The following is an 11,911-nucleotide window of genomic DNA, read 5'->3' on the forward strand; positions in this document are numbered from 1 at the left end:
CCATCTCAGCCAACCACAGGAACTCCCTCGACCACGATTCTCGACCACCTCAAAACCAACCACTTACGCGTGGAGATACGCACGTCTTCCTCTCACCACCAAACCCTCAAGCAGTTCCAGCCTCGTTATCAGCGTGTCACCTTGCTTATTTCAACCTCATGTGGGGTGTTTGCACCGCGGCTGTTTAACCATATGTGGAAATCGTTCTGATCACCTGGAACTTCGACGATATAAAGGTGTCCTGGTAATCCAAAGCGTGTGAGTGACCCAGATATACCCGGCTCTCGATCATCCTGAGCCTCTCCCCCCGTCTTCTTTTCATATCCAAAGACGCCATCATGGCTGACGGTTTGGTTTTAAGAGGAGGTAGCTTACTACGCCGGGTTTCCTTCGGGGTTTCTTCCTCTACAGCTCATCAGCGAACAATATTCGAAATGTCGGAACCTATTCCCATACCCCGTTCCAACTCAGATCCCGCGATAGATCATAACGATCTCGCACCTGAAATGAGCACAAATGGCTCGTCCGCAGGCTCTTCTCTCCCTGACGGCAGCAAGACCCCCGTCTTGACAGCATCAACACCGAATAGTCCTCGACTCTCACGCAACCCTTCATTCTCGGGGAGCAGCTCATACCAAGAAGACTGGGAGGCGTTTACGCCTTTGGATCGGCTCACGGTATTTGACGTGTTGGATAACTTTGCCTTGCCTCATCAGTTGGAAAAGCTCCAGAGAAACCTATCAGCACAAACAGACAAGGTCCGGAGGCAGCGAGATGCGCTCAAGTCCAGAGGTACTGCGACAAAGCAACGGGTCGTTGAAGAATGGCGGAGACGGGTGCCAACGGCCGAGGAGCAGCTCGACAGATACAGAAAGAAGATGCGAAAAAGTGTCGACAGACTTGGGGAACGCTGGAATGATACCAAAGCAGTCACACTTCGAGAGAAGGTGTCATTTATCTGCGGTGTCCTGAACGTCCTCATCAGTGGATACATTATTGGAGGATGTCCTGAATTGTTTCACTACTGGTATATGGCCCAACTACTCTACTTCATGCCCATTCGATTCTACACCTACCACAAGCGCGGTTACCACTATTTCCTGGCGGACCTTTGCTACTTCGTCAACTTCCTCTGCGTATGCTCTATCTGGATCTTCCCACACTCAAAGCGACTCTTCATCAGCACGTACTGTCTGGCCTTCGGAAATAACGCTGTCGCCATTGCCATGTGGAGGAACTCGATGGTCTTCCATAGTTTCGACAAAGTCACAAGTCTATTCATCCACATAATGCCCTGCGTTACCCTTCACTGTTTAGTCCATCTTTTACCTTTGGACCTTCAACAAGAGCGTTTCCCGGCCATCTATACCATCAAGAACTCACCACCAGGCTCTAAAACGCACTATTCTCTCGCAGCAATGGCTCTCTGGTCGACTGTTCCTTACGCGGTCTGGCAACTATCTTATCATTTTTTGATAACAGTGCGCCGTCGCGAGAAGATCGCGGCTGGCCGCCCAACCTCGTTCACGTGGCTTCGAAAATCTTACTCGAAGGCTTGGATTGGAAAACTGGTCTTGTCTCTACCAGAATCCATGCAAGAGCCTGCATTCATGCTCATTCAATACACCTACGCCGTTGCTACCATGCTCCCTTGCCCTCTTTGGTTCTGGTACCGCTACGCATCTTCCGCTTTCTTGATGGTCGTGTTTTGTTTGTCGGTCTATAACGGCGCCACCTATTACATTGACGTCTTTGGCAAACGCTTCCAGACAGAGCTGGAAGCCATGAAGTTAGAGGTCCAGAAATGGCACCAGAGTACAGAGGTTACAAGTCCGTTAATGACCCCAAAAGTCGATGGGGGCGTCGAGCTGGCTGCTTCGTTGGATGGTGATGCAGGCCATTCGAGAAGCAGGAGTGTGGACAAGATCCCCCTCTTGAACGATTTAGGGGGGAGCACGGGGATTGACGGCGGGGCTAAGGACGTCGCGAAGGAGAGGAGGGTTGGAGATTTGCCCGCTTGATTATGGAGTATAGGCAGCTTGATTACTAGGCCATTTTGTTTTTCGTTTGCCAAATTGCCTGTTCACCTTTTTCTTCTCTTTTCTTCCGTTGGTTCCAGATCTTGGCATAAGGAGGAACGGATATACCAAGGAGTCACGGCGTGCATGCTTCTCGTCTTTTTGTAATGTTCTTCATCTCTAGGTAGTTGAGATCGACACATCGCGATAGCCGCTTTGGAATGCAGCTCTAATCACACACAAAAACAAAGCTGATTATCCCAGCTATACCAACATTTACCGCCACCACAAGATCAATGAGCCCCCGCTTGCAAATATCACGCCTGACCCAATACCCCTTGCCCGGTCGTTGCCCGCTTGCCCGCTCGCTCGTGAAAGCCAAATCGAAAGCCAGAACGCCAATGCATGCATGCCCGCTCCCCTTCCATGAGATCATAAAAGCAAAATCTCCTCTGCAGAGCAAAAATCATGCCCTACCTAATTACCCCCCAGTCTCCGAGCTTCCCGCCACCCCCGGCCTCCCCTTCGTCTCTCTGTCCAGGCTTCTTTCCGAACACGTTCCAGAACCGCAAGGTCTCATCCCCGGCCCCGGTAACGACGACTCGGCCATCGGGACTCATGGCCAGATATAATACTCGATAGGTGTGTCCAGTGAGACTGACCACCTGTGTCATGCTGGGATATTTCCAGACCACGATCTGGTTCTGCGAGTACCCATGCGTTGAGACAATCTCATTAGAGTTCTTGGACCAGGCAAGGTTACAGACCTGAGACCCGGTGTCGATTTCATTGATCATATTTCCTCGCAGTGTGTCGTGGAATATAATTCGTCGGTCAGCCGTTCCACCCCCGGAGGTAAGCAATCCTCGCTGATGCGGCGACCAAGCAATAGCCTTCACGGCTGCTGTGTGGTCGCTGAACTTCCAGAGTGGCGTCTCGGAAAGCTTGTCCCAGACCATAAGTTTGTTATCATTACCACCTGAGGCAAGTTGGCCATCTTCACAGTTCCATCGAAGACCACAAACTTCTTGCTTATGACCCACAAGCTTGCGAAGCCATTGATCTGGTGCTCGTACGTCTCGGTGATAAATAAGTCGATCTCGAGAGCCAGAGGTGAGGATGTGGTCATTCCAGGCGAGTGAACCAACACGTGCCGTGTGACCGGTCATTGTACGTAGTCTTCGGATTCGCTCCGCATCCCAAATTTGTACAAGACCTTTGCCGGTTCCAATGGCAATATGTGAACCGCGCTGTATCCAGGAAACACTTGTTACAGTATCGTCCTGAAGCTCACACAGTTTGTTGACGCGGCCGGTTTGAGAGTTCCACATGTACACACAACTCCCAAGTCCCACCCCCAGGACATTACTGCTACCCCAATCCACCAGATTCAGATAGAAGTCGTCGGCCAAATCTGGCGCATCGAGTACTTTGTATGGTACCTTGCTAACTGCTCGAGGCTGTTTTCGTGGACTCAGCAGCATTTGCTGGCTACCAAATCGCACGGGAGACAAGCTATAGATCTCCGATCTGGCATTAAGGTTCGGTCCATGTCTACTTTGGGGTGTCCTTAATGGCGTAGGATGTCCAGCAATATTTGTATGATGCCGTGGTGACATGTACGTAAAAAGATTTTTGTGGGGAGTCGAGGGTGTTAAGGAGATTGGCAAAGATGTACTAGAAGAATTAGTAGGCGGTGTATGTGACCGTGTATAGTCATTATTATTTGTTGAATGCGATGAGGGAAGCAAGGTTTGGTCCGGGGACAGGTTTGGAGGGGTAGTTTGTGGAATGGTTGTGTCAAAAATTTCAGAGCGAAGCAATGTGGAAAATGTGCGGTTTGCCTCTTCAGCTGTATAAAGAGTCAGTTGCTTACTTGGAATCATGGAAGAACTCTTGTTGCTTACTCTTTTGGAAATGAAGCTCGCCATGTGGTATTCGTTTTTTCTGTTTTGAAGGTGTCGCTAAGGAACCATCGTCTGGGAGTAAACTGAAGCTGGCTTTAAGGTCCTGCCCTTCTCGATTTGGGATGAATCTATTAAAATTAGCAATGAACAAGCAATGATACGTCGAATCGCCTTTCTTAGAGTTTGAACAGCATAGCGTTCAGCGTCCGAGCCAGGTCTGTCCTCTTAGGGCTTCAGATCATAACTTTGATGCCTCCTTTGACAAAATGCTGATATCTCCTCATAACTCAAAGGGATGGTTGTCTTACCTATCACCATAAACTCTTTGGCGCTTCCGAGCAGGGCTACTGCTTGGTGTTGTCTCTCGTTGTCTGCCCGCATCCTCAAATTCTTTCAAAGCTTTCTGCAACTGTTTCGGATCTATCGCACTTCCCGTACTACTGCCATTCCGTGCCACAGTTTCTCCGTTCGATTTCATGCCGGACTTTCTCTTCTCTGCTGGTGGAGGGGTCGCGATGCGGGGAGGCGTAGCAACCGGTGGTGTACTCAGTGAATTCGAAGCTTTGGTGATGTTCATATTAGGATTAGTAGAGCTGAAGCGCTCATCGGTTGTATCCATGATGGCGGACAGACTGCGCAAAGAGATCGGTTGTAGAGCGATGAATCTGGCTACTGCCCGACGCAGTCCCAGGCCCCAACAGCTGTCTGCGCGCTGTCAAAGGCTTTTGGTTCAGTCCAGATTAGCGACTCCAGGGTCTCTGTCGTGTGTGTGTGTGTGTAATGCAATAGTATCGCTCGGTGTTGTCTTGTCGATTGAGTGATTGATGCTAAGTCCAGTTGCCCTGCCACCTGCTATCGCTTCTCTGAAAGTGATAATCTGCGCGGATCTGGCAATTCCCTGCGTTCTTGAAAACCGCACAGTCCCTGATATTAATAAAGAGCAAGTGTCCCGCCACGGACAGTAATCCTTTGTCGGCAGATGTGAATTCGTGGTGGTTGGTGCGTGAGTTGTGTTTATTCCAGATCGATAAATCTATCGTAGTGTAGGGGGATATGATATTAGGACCCGCCGCTAGTCCGGTTTAAGCTTACGCGCTTAGTATCTGGACTGCCGCTCGCCAAAGGTGAATGTGGTAGTCGACAAGGTTGTTCAGACAATTCACGATTTCACCAGGTCTTCAGAACGTCGGATTCTTGCAGAGGGAAGAAAGAGTGAGTGGGATCTGAGATGTGAACTCTAACACGATGCGGTATATCAGGTCTGTCTCCGTATAGGATACCGTCAAGAGGCCTGGATGCAGGCCACGGTCGCGTTCGAGCATCCCACATCGCGACTCTCCACTTCAGGACCAGGGTCAATGCAAGGCCTAATCAAAACAATTGCCGGAAGCGGTAATAAATAATCTGGCCTTTTGTCTCTTCTCTGCTTTGTTATGAAGGAGAACCGGGAGGGAGACGCGCGAGGTAGCTCTCCGACTGGCTGCTGGTCGATCAAGACATCAGGGGCCTGCTGCTTGTGAGAAATGATTGGTGATGGCACTTCAGGCGCGTAAAGAGGGTAGGGAGGCGCATAGGGACGCTCTATACATTTCACAACAACATAAGGTAGGCATGGCAAGATGTCTGTGTTGATGCAGTACCTGCAGAGTTGCAGATAGTTTGTGCAGGTGGTTATACTCAGTTGTTTTCCATTGCTGTCACTGGATCAGTCAATCGTTCAATCTCACTCGTTCATTCCAAAATCCTTTCTCCGCACAGAAATCGACCCCGGGCATAGCTGTGTCATCAAAATCCACTCACTTTTATCCGCATTCCGACGTTGAATCCTCCCTTCCATTTTGTCACAGCCTACACCGCGACTGCTCGCCATTATTCTCGCTGCCTTTCAGTCTGCTCTATCTCACAACCCTCTTTAAGAGGACGATTGACCCGGTGTTCCTCCACAATGCGAAGAGCGGGGCACTGCGGGGCTTGGTGATCGCCATGTTCGTCATTCTACTGTTAGGGTTCAGGGTTCATTGGGAAGATCATAAAAGAAGTTATCTCCGTGATGAGGATATGGAAGCCCAGTAGAGTCTGCGACATGCAGAGAAAGGACCCGACTGTCTCTATCAAGACCGCTGTTTTGTTGGTGGCTGGCCCTTATGCTTGCGCCTCTATAACCAGCGTCCCCTCTCCATTATTCGGCAGCGATATCCAAACCAATGCTTCCGTCTCAGGAAACGAGTATTCGGACCTCAGATTGACTTCTCACTCCCCAGATCTTGATGGATGTCCCTAATGGATGTTCCTGGGCCAGAATAGAACTTGGCATCTCTATTTTCAAGTTAAGTCATAAACCCTGTAGCCATACACCTGGACTGACGAAATCCAGATGATCCTACAGAGCTAATAGCACTCAACCAGAGCAGGGACCATGCCACCTCTAAGGATCACCACGGCTTACTAGGTCTACACTACAAAGGTCCAGCCTCATCTGGATCCGCCGCCGGAACCGACCAGTGTATAAACAGATAGCTATCAGTGTCAACTTCGCCTCAGCAGCTCAATAATAAAGCACTTCATTACCACATTCGACAAGACTCATTTTATTGGTGGAGCTGCTCAGATCACTCATTTCGGGAAGGGTTTCGATGCTGGGTAATTCCCTTTAACTTTCCAGAAAATCAAGATATGGCGTTTCATAGGTCGGACTTCCTCATCAAAAAGATTCCGGGTTTGGTAAGACAAGCCCCTTTTCACAGACAGATCGAGTGCTGCGAATCCTACCAACCCTAACTGAGTATTCATGTTAGGGGTGTTGATCGACAGATCGGTACTGTAGGCACCTCTAAGTGGAGAGAGACATTCTGCTGCGATGGCATTTCATCCTGGAGGTGTGACAGATATACGATGGAAGAGCAGAAGGTTAATAAAATGGGGGCGTCATCAGCCCTTCAGGCTTTCTTTCCTCGATGAGCTACCGAACAGGCCCCAGAAATAAAAATCAGAACGGCGACAAAAGAAAAAGGTCGAAAATTTCTATATGGAAACCGGACCAGATATAAAAATTATCCAAAAAGAGACGTTCCGATGCCGGGAGTCGAACCCGGAGCTACACGGATCAATATCATGATCTGAGAGCGTGTTATGTTACCGCTACACCACACCGGATTTGTGCTTTCAGATGCTGTTTGTTGACTTCTCAAGAATTATCTTCACTGATGAGGCTATTTTGCTAAGTGGTCGCTAAGAATCAGAAGTTTGAGCAAGCGAGACGAAGCGATAGCGAAGTGGAGTCAAGAATCTTGTAAACCTCTGGATCGGATCCTGCGTAGGTTGCTTCTTTGCTTTTGTCCTTTCTGTTTGTTTTTCTGAAGCTTGATATGCGAGTTGGTGGGAAATAGGTCGGTGGCTGCTTAATATTGCTGACTTAGATTTTTCTCCTTTGCTACTACTACCCCTTTTCAAAGTTTTGGTCTAAACTACCTACCTACTAGCCGGTAACATGAATTACATACTGCTCTGAGTTCAAGTGCGTTGGGTTCGGTATATGAGAGCCTATATGAAACCGCTTGGGTTGGCGGGATAGGATAGCTCAGTTTGGCTGTGTTGCTATCAAGCAGTTGCTTGAGAAAGGAGATCCATATCGGCAATAGATCATTGTAAGTATGTGAAGTTATCTGGCTTCTTTGCTGTGGTTTGAAGAATGTCCTAGTTCCAGGTAGGTTCTGATTACTTTCGGTTGCTTTGTCTTCTGTGTAAATGCAATAGTCTCGCAGACAGGACCTAACAGAAGCTGCCTCCCAAAGGCCTCTGATTCTTTGGGTTTGGTATTTGCCTTAATTCAATTCACTTGAAGACTTCGCGAAAGCTCTCTTTCAATCCGATTTGGTTTTTCAACACTTAAGCGCGTCTTGCCGTACGATCTCTCTTCGCGTTTACCCTGCACACCACCACCGATTTGCTCCCAGCAAGACGTCCATATCCAGCATTGCCACAGAGATCACAATCAGTCTTTTCCTTCAAGGTGCTTCTTAACTGAGAGCTCTCTTATTGTTGCTACGCACTCATTTATCGCTTCACGCCGCTATTCAATCTCATCAAGATGGATCAATCAGCTGTTGCTCCGACGTTGGAGTTCACTCTCTTCCCTCAACTCCTTTCTGAGATACGCGTCAAGATCTGGAAGCACTCTCTCAATAATATCACACCTCGTCTTATTGAAATCCATCCCGATGTCAAAGAAGGAGGCTATTACAGCCCTGCTCGGATACCCGCCATATTGCATACCTGCTACGAGTCTCGCCAGGAAGCCTTAAAGGTCTACAAGCTCAGTTTCGGCACCGAAAAGATCCCGCCCAGGATCTTCTTCTGCGCCGCTGACACCCTCTTCCTAAGCCACTTTTGCTTTACAGTGAGGCGGTTCCATAGCTTCATGAAAGAGACGACTGGGTTTGACGCCGTTCAATCGCTCGCTGCTTGTATGATCATAAGCGCATATTTGATGACTCGGAGTGGGGAAGATGCTGAATCTCTCTGGTTGAAACTCTTCAGCGATCTGCGCGAGATGATCTGCACCGACCATATCCCGAGATATGCCAGCTGTCGAGATCGCACTGTGAGGATCTTAAACTTCGTGCCTCCGGAGGGAGATGCGGTTTTCGCAGCCTTGTTCTTGTCGAAGACGGGTATGATTCTGAATCAGGGACTGATCGAGGCTGTCACGGATAGAGAGACTAGATCGACTAGGTATATCCGTTATGCCGTTAACCCAGGTACGAAGCTGATACTCATAGTAGCTACTGAATAGTACCCGTTCTTGAAGTTCTGCATAAGCTGTAGCAAACATCTCACCTCCGAACCGTCCTAATCCCGAGACACATTCAAAGCTGGAGGTATGTATATCTCTCTCACGTACCCACAATGCCAATCTCATAACATAGCTAGCTAACCCTCTCCCAAGCCTTAGGTACCATACCCTCCACACTACGCATCACGACTCCTGGCAACATCCAGCAGATTCCATATTGTCAGAGTTCTTTTCCTTTTCTCTTCCATACCATTCGTGCACTCCTCAAACGCCCAAGTCCAATCAATCCTTGTACGAAAGCAAGAAGGGTATTTATTCATCGTGGCACGCTTGGTTTGGTTTGGTTTGGTTTGGTCATTTTCGTCTGCTCTCTCTTTCATCTCCCTGTTGTTGGCATCCGCATACCTCGTTACCACGCGATGCAATAGCACATGTAAGATACATAAGATACCCAAATGCCAATTCCGCAAAATAACACATCACTCGAAAACCTACCTACCTATATAACTCTCGGATTTTGTGAAAGCAAAACAAGGTAATAGAACTGATTTGATTGATTGTGATATTACTACCATCCTACCAACCAACATGAAATGAAATCCCTAATGTCTAACGCAGTGTTCAAGAAATGAGGTGTTAGTTGGTTTTTTCTTGATTATTGGTAGAAGACCATCCCCCCCTTTATTTTTTCCGAAAATCGAAAATCAGGGGGGTGGATATGGATATCGAGATCTGATAACATCAACGCAGATGAGATAATATTCATTGCTTCACCGTAAATAAAGTGCGTTAGAGTGAAGAAGGGTTGGAAGATTGGTTTCTTTAATTATGTTTTTCTTTTTTGTCTGAAAAAAAAAAGGGGGGGGGGTGTGATTTAATGTAATTGTAAAGATGGGGTCTTTGAGAGTATTGGTCGAACAATGATACGATGACAACAGTCAAGAAGTAGTGAGGATGGGGTATATGTGTGTGTTCTTTTCTCTTCTCTTTCTCTATTTAGGTACCCGCGTTAGTTCTATATCTATATCATAAATGCTACCTACTATGAGTATCGTCCGCTAATAATCAACCATCAATTACCGCTCGGTCAACATCCCAGTTATCCCACGTGGGCTGATCGAAGCCGTTCGGTCTGCTCGCGCGCTCGAACCCGACTCTCAGATCCTCGATGCTGACGGGGCTGCGACACCAGCAGATCTCGTCGTTGAATGCCTTGCTCCATGCCCTCTGCATCAGCTTCTCGTCGAATAATTCCGGGTGCACTCTCTTCATGCTCTTCAAGGCTCGGCCACCAACCTCGTCCACGCTGTCGGAGTGGCGCAGTTCGAAGAAGCGCGCGTCGTGCTCCTGACGGATCTGCTCCTGCACGTCTTTCGGGTAGAGGCCTAGCTGCAAGAGGAAGATGTCGTATTGGCATAGGCTGGCCTTGCCGAAATAACTACCGCCCTCTGTGGCTCGCCGGTAGAGACCGGTCAATGCGGCAATCGCTCCCATGCAGCCGGTTCCGTAATCACTCATCGGGAAAGGAGGAACCACGGGCTCGTTCAGGCCCATGAATTCACCCTGCGCCCAGGCGACGCCCGTGACGCAGTCGGCGATTTGCTGCCAGCCGGGACGTTGGGCCCATTCGCCCTGGAAGCCGAAGCAGTCCTCTGCTACATAGACGATGCCTTTTCCTCTTCCCTTTAGGAGATCAGCAATCTGCTGTGGTCCGTACCCAAGTCGTTCTAGACTTCCGGGCCGGTAGCCATCGAGGATGACATCGGCGGTTTGCAGCAACTCCTCGAACACCTTGCGGCCAGCAGGGGATTTGAGGTCAAGGTCAACGGTGTGCTTCCCGGTATTCCCATCGACCTGGAAAAAGGGAACATCGGAGAGGGTGGGAGAGGTGACTTTGATGACTTGGGCTCCGTATTCGGCGAGTGTACGGCCCATAGCTGGTCCAGCAATGATCCGGCAGAGTTCGAGAACGCGAATACCGGAGAGGATTTGCGGTTTGCTGGATGAAGACGCATTTTCAGCTGCGGGGAATGGAGCTGGAGGCGAGGCGTCTTGGAGGCGATCTACTTGCCAGGGCGGAAGGGAGAGAAGTGTCTTTCCCTACGAGTTGTTAGATTTGTAAATTGCGAGTTCTCAAGAATTACTCACATGGCTTGTTTGTTTGAATTGTTCCCATTTCAATGCGGTAACCCCCGCCTGTCGTTCTCTCGCATTCATCTCTTCCAACTCACTTGCCGAGAATTTCTTAACATGGCTCTCAATCGTGTTTATACATTCTCGGTAGTCTGTGAGATCTGGCCGATAGGCCTCTAGCCCGATCATATTCAGGGTTTTGCCTGCCTCGAGAGACCCATGGATATGGAAGTATTCTCCTGGGTTCTTTGTCTCATAGAGGTTTGCTGAGAGTCTTCGGTAGAGGTTCGATTGTGCTTGGAGCAAATCCGTGTCTGGGCGAGAGTTAGTCAAGTCGATGCATGAACCATGCTAGCACTTGGCCTACTCTTCAACTTGGCCTTCACAGCTGGATCCTGCTTTCCCAGCCCGCCAAGCGTGGCAATATAAGTTGAGAATAGGAAGCACGCGGTCTGCTCGAGATTGACTTCGATCTTCCTCTTTTTCTCTCCATAGCGTAAATCCGCAATTGCTGCTACCGCGCTTGCTTCAATCGACTTTAACGCTACACTTGCCTCGGTCTCTTTGAAGGGGCACGGGAAATAGACCTGCGTCCCATCCGTGGCAGTGGTAAAGGTCACGTCCTCGGCATGCTTGAGAATCTGAGGTGGGATCTGATCGCCAGCAACCTTCTTGAGGGTTGCAATGGCTTGCTTTGCACCTTCAAGCACCGAATACGGGCCCGTATGAGAGCCATTTGCGTGACCATTTACCGTGACAGCCATCTTCCCCCAATTGCCCCACCGAGAGATGATTGAGGAGAGGCATCCTGAAGCGCTGGCCCGGAATGTAGCCTTATATATCTAAGATTATTGAGATCGCCCAACGATGGTAATCGGACGGATAAGACCCTAGGCGAGAGAGTAGCGTCCGAAGGTTTGTCACACAGACCGTTGCCGAGGCTCTTCTTCCGAGATGGTCGGATTGGAGGATAGGATCATTGGACTGAGTAGTGGAGAGAAGGGTCAATAGTCAAACACGGCTGGTCAAGAGGTTGACGACGATCCATCCGACGATGTGGG

The 11,911-nt window shown here is 49.1% G+C and overlaps 5 protein-coding genes across 5 annotated transcripts; 3 read left to right on the forward strand and 2 right to left on the reverse strand.

The window, feature by feature from the left end:
- Positions 1-119: 119 nt before the first annotated feature.
- On the forward strand, positions 120-2,260 carry M430DRAFT_249298 (hypothetical protein). Its single transcript, XM_024865162.1, has 2 exons — positions 120-258; positions 362-2,260. The coding sequence occupies exon 2, from the start codon at positions 435-437 to the stop codon at positions 2,019-2,021; it is 1,587 nt and encodes a 528-aa protein (XP_024720350.1). The 5' UTR covers positions 120-258; positions 362-434; the 3' UTR covers positions 2,022-2,260.
- Positions 2,261-2,491: 231 nt separating this feature from the next.
- Positions 2,492-4,502, reverse strand: M430DRAFT_103225 (hypothetical protein; the record flags this gene model as incomplete). Its single annotated transcript, XM_024860850.1, has 3 exons — positions 2,492-3,870; positions 3,926-4,053; positions 4,234-4,502. The coding sequence occupies 3 exons, from the start codon at positions 4,500-4,502 to the stop codon at positions 2,492-2,494; spliced, it is 1,776 nt and encodes a 591-aa protein (XP_024720351.1).
- Positions 4,503-5,833: 1,331 nt separating this feature from the next.
- Positions 5,834-6,237, forward strand: M430DRAFT_35488 (hypothetical protein). The gene has a single exon (XM_024866748.1). The coding sequence runs from the start codon at positions 6,009-6,011 to the stop codon at positions 6,204-6,206; it is 198 nt and encodes a 65-aa protein (XP_024720352.1). The 5' UTR covers positions 5,834-6,008; the 3' UTR covers positions 6,207-6,237.
- Positions 6,238-8,012: 1,775 nt separating this feature from the next.
- On the forward strand, positions 8,013-8,713 carry M430DRAFT_19812 (hypothetical protein; the record flags this gene model as incomplete). Its single annotated transcript, XM_024864161.1, has 2 exons — positions 8,013-8,656; positions 8,704-8,713. The coding sequence occupies 2 exons, from the start codon at positions 8,013-8,015 to the stop codon at positions 8,711-8,713; spliced, it is 654 nt and encodes a 217-aa protein (XP_024720353.1).
- Positions 8,714-9,782: 1,069 nt separating this feature from the next.
- M430DRAFT_28572 (hypothetical protein) lies at positions 9,783-11,614 on the reverse strand (the record flags this gene model as incomplete). Its single annotated transcript, XM_024865799.1, has 3 exons — positions 9,783-10,817; positions 10,866-11,164; positions 11,218-11,614. The coding sequence occupies 3 exons, from the start codon at positions 11,612-11,614 to the stop codon at positions 9,783-9,785; spliced, it is 1,731 nt and encodes a 576-aa protein (XP_024720354.1).
- Between the last annotated feature and the right edge of the window lie 297 nt (positions 11,615-11,911).

The sequence above is a fragment of the Amorphotheca resinae genome, assembly GCF_003019875.1.
Source record: "Amorphotheca resinae ATCC 22711 unplaced genomic scaffold M430scaffold_7, whole genome shotgun sequence".
Classification (NCBI taxonomy): Eukaryota; Fungi; Ascomycota; class Leotiomycetes; order Helotiales; family Amorphothecaceae; genus Amorphotheca; species Amorphotheca resinae.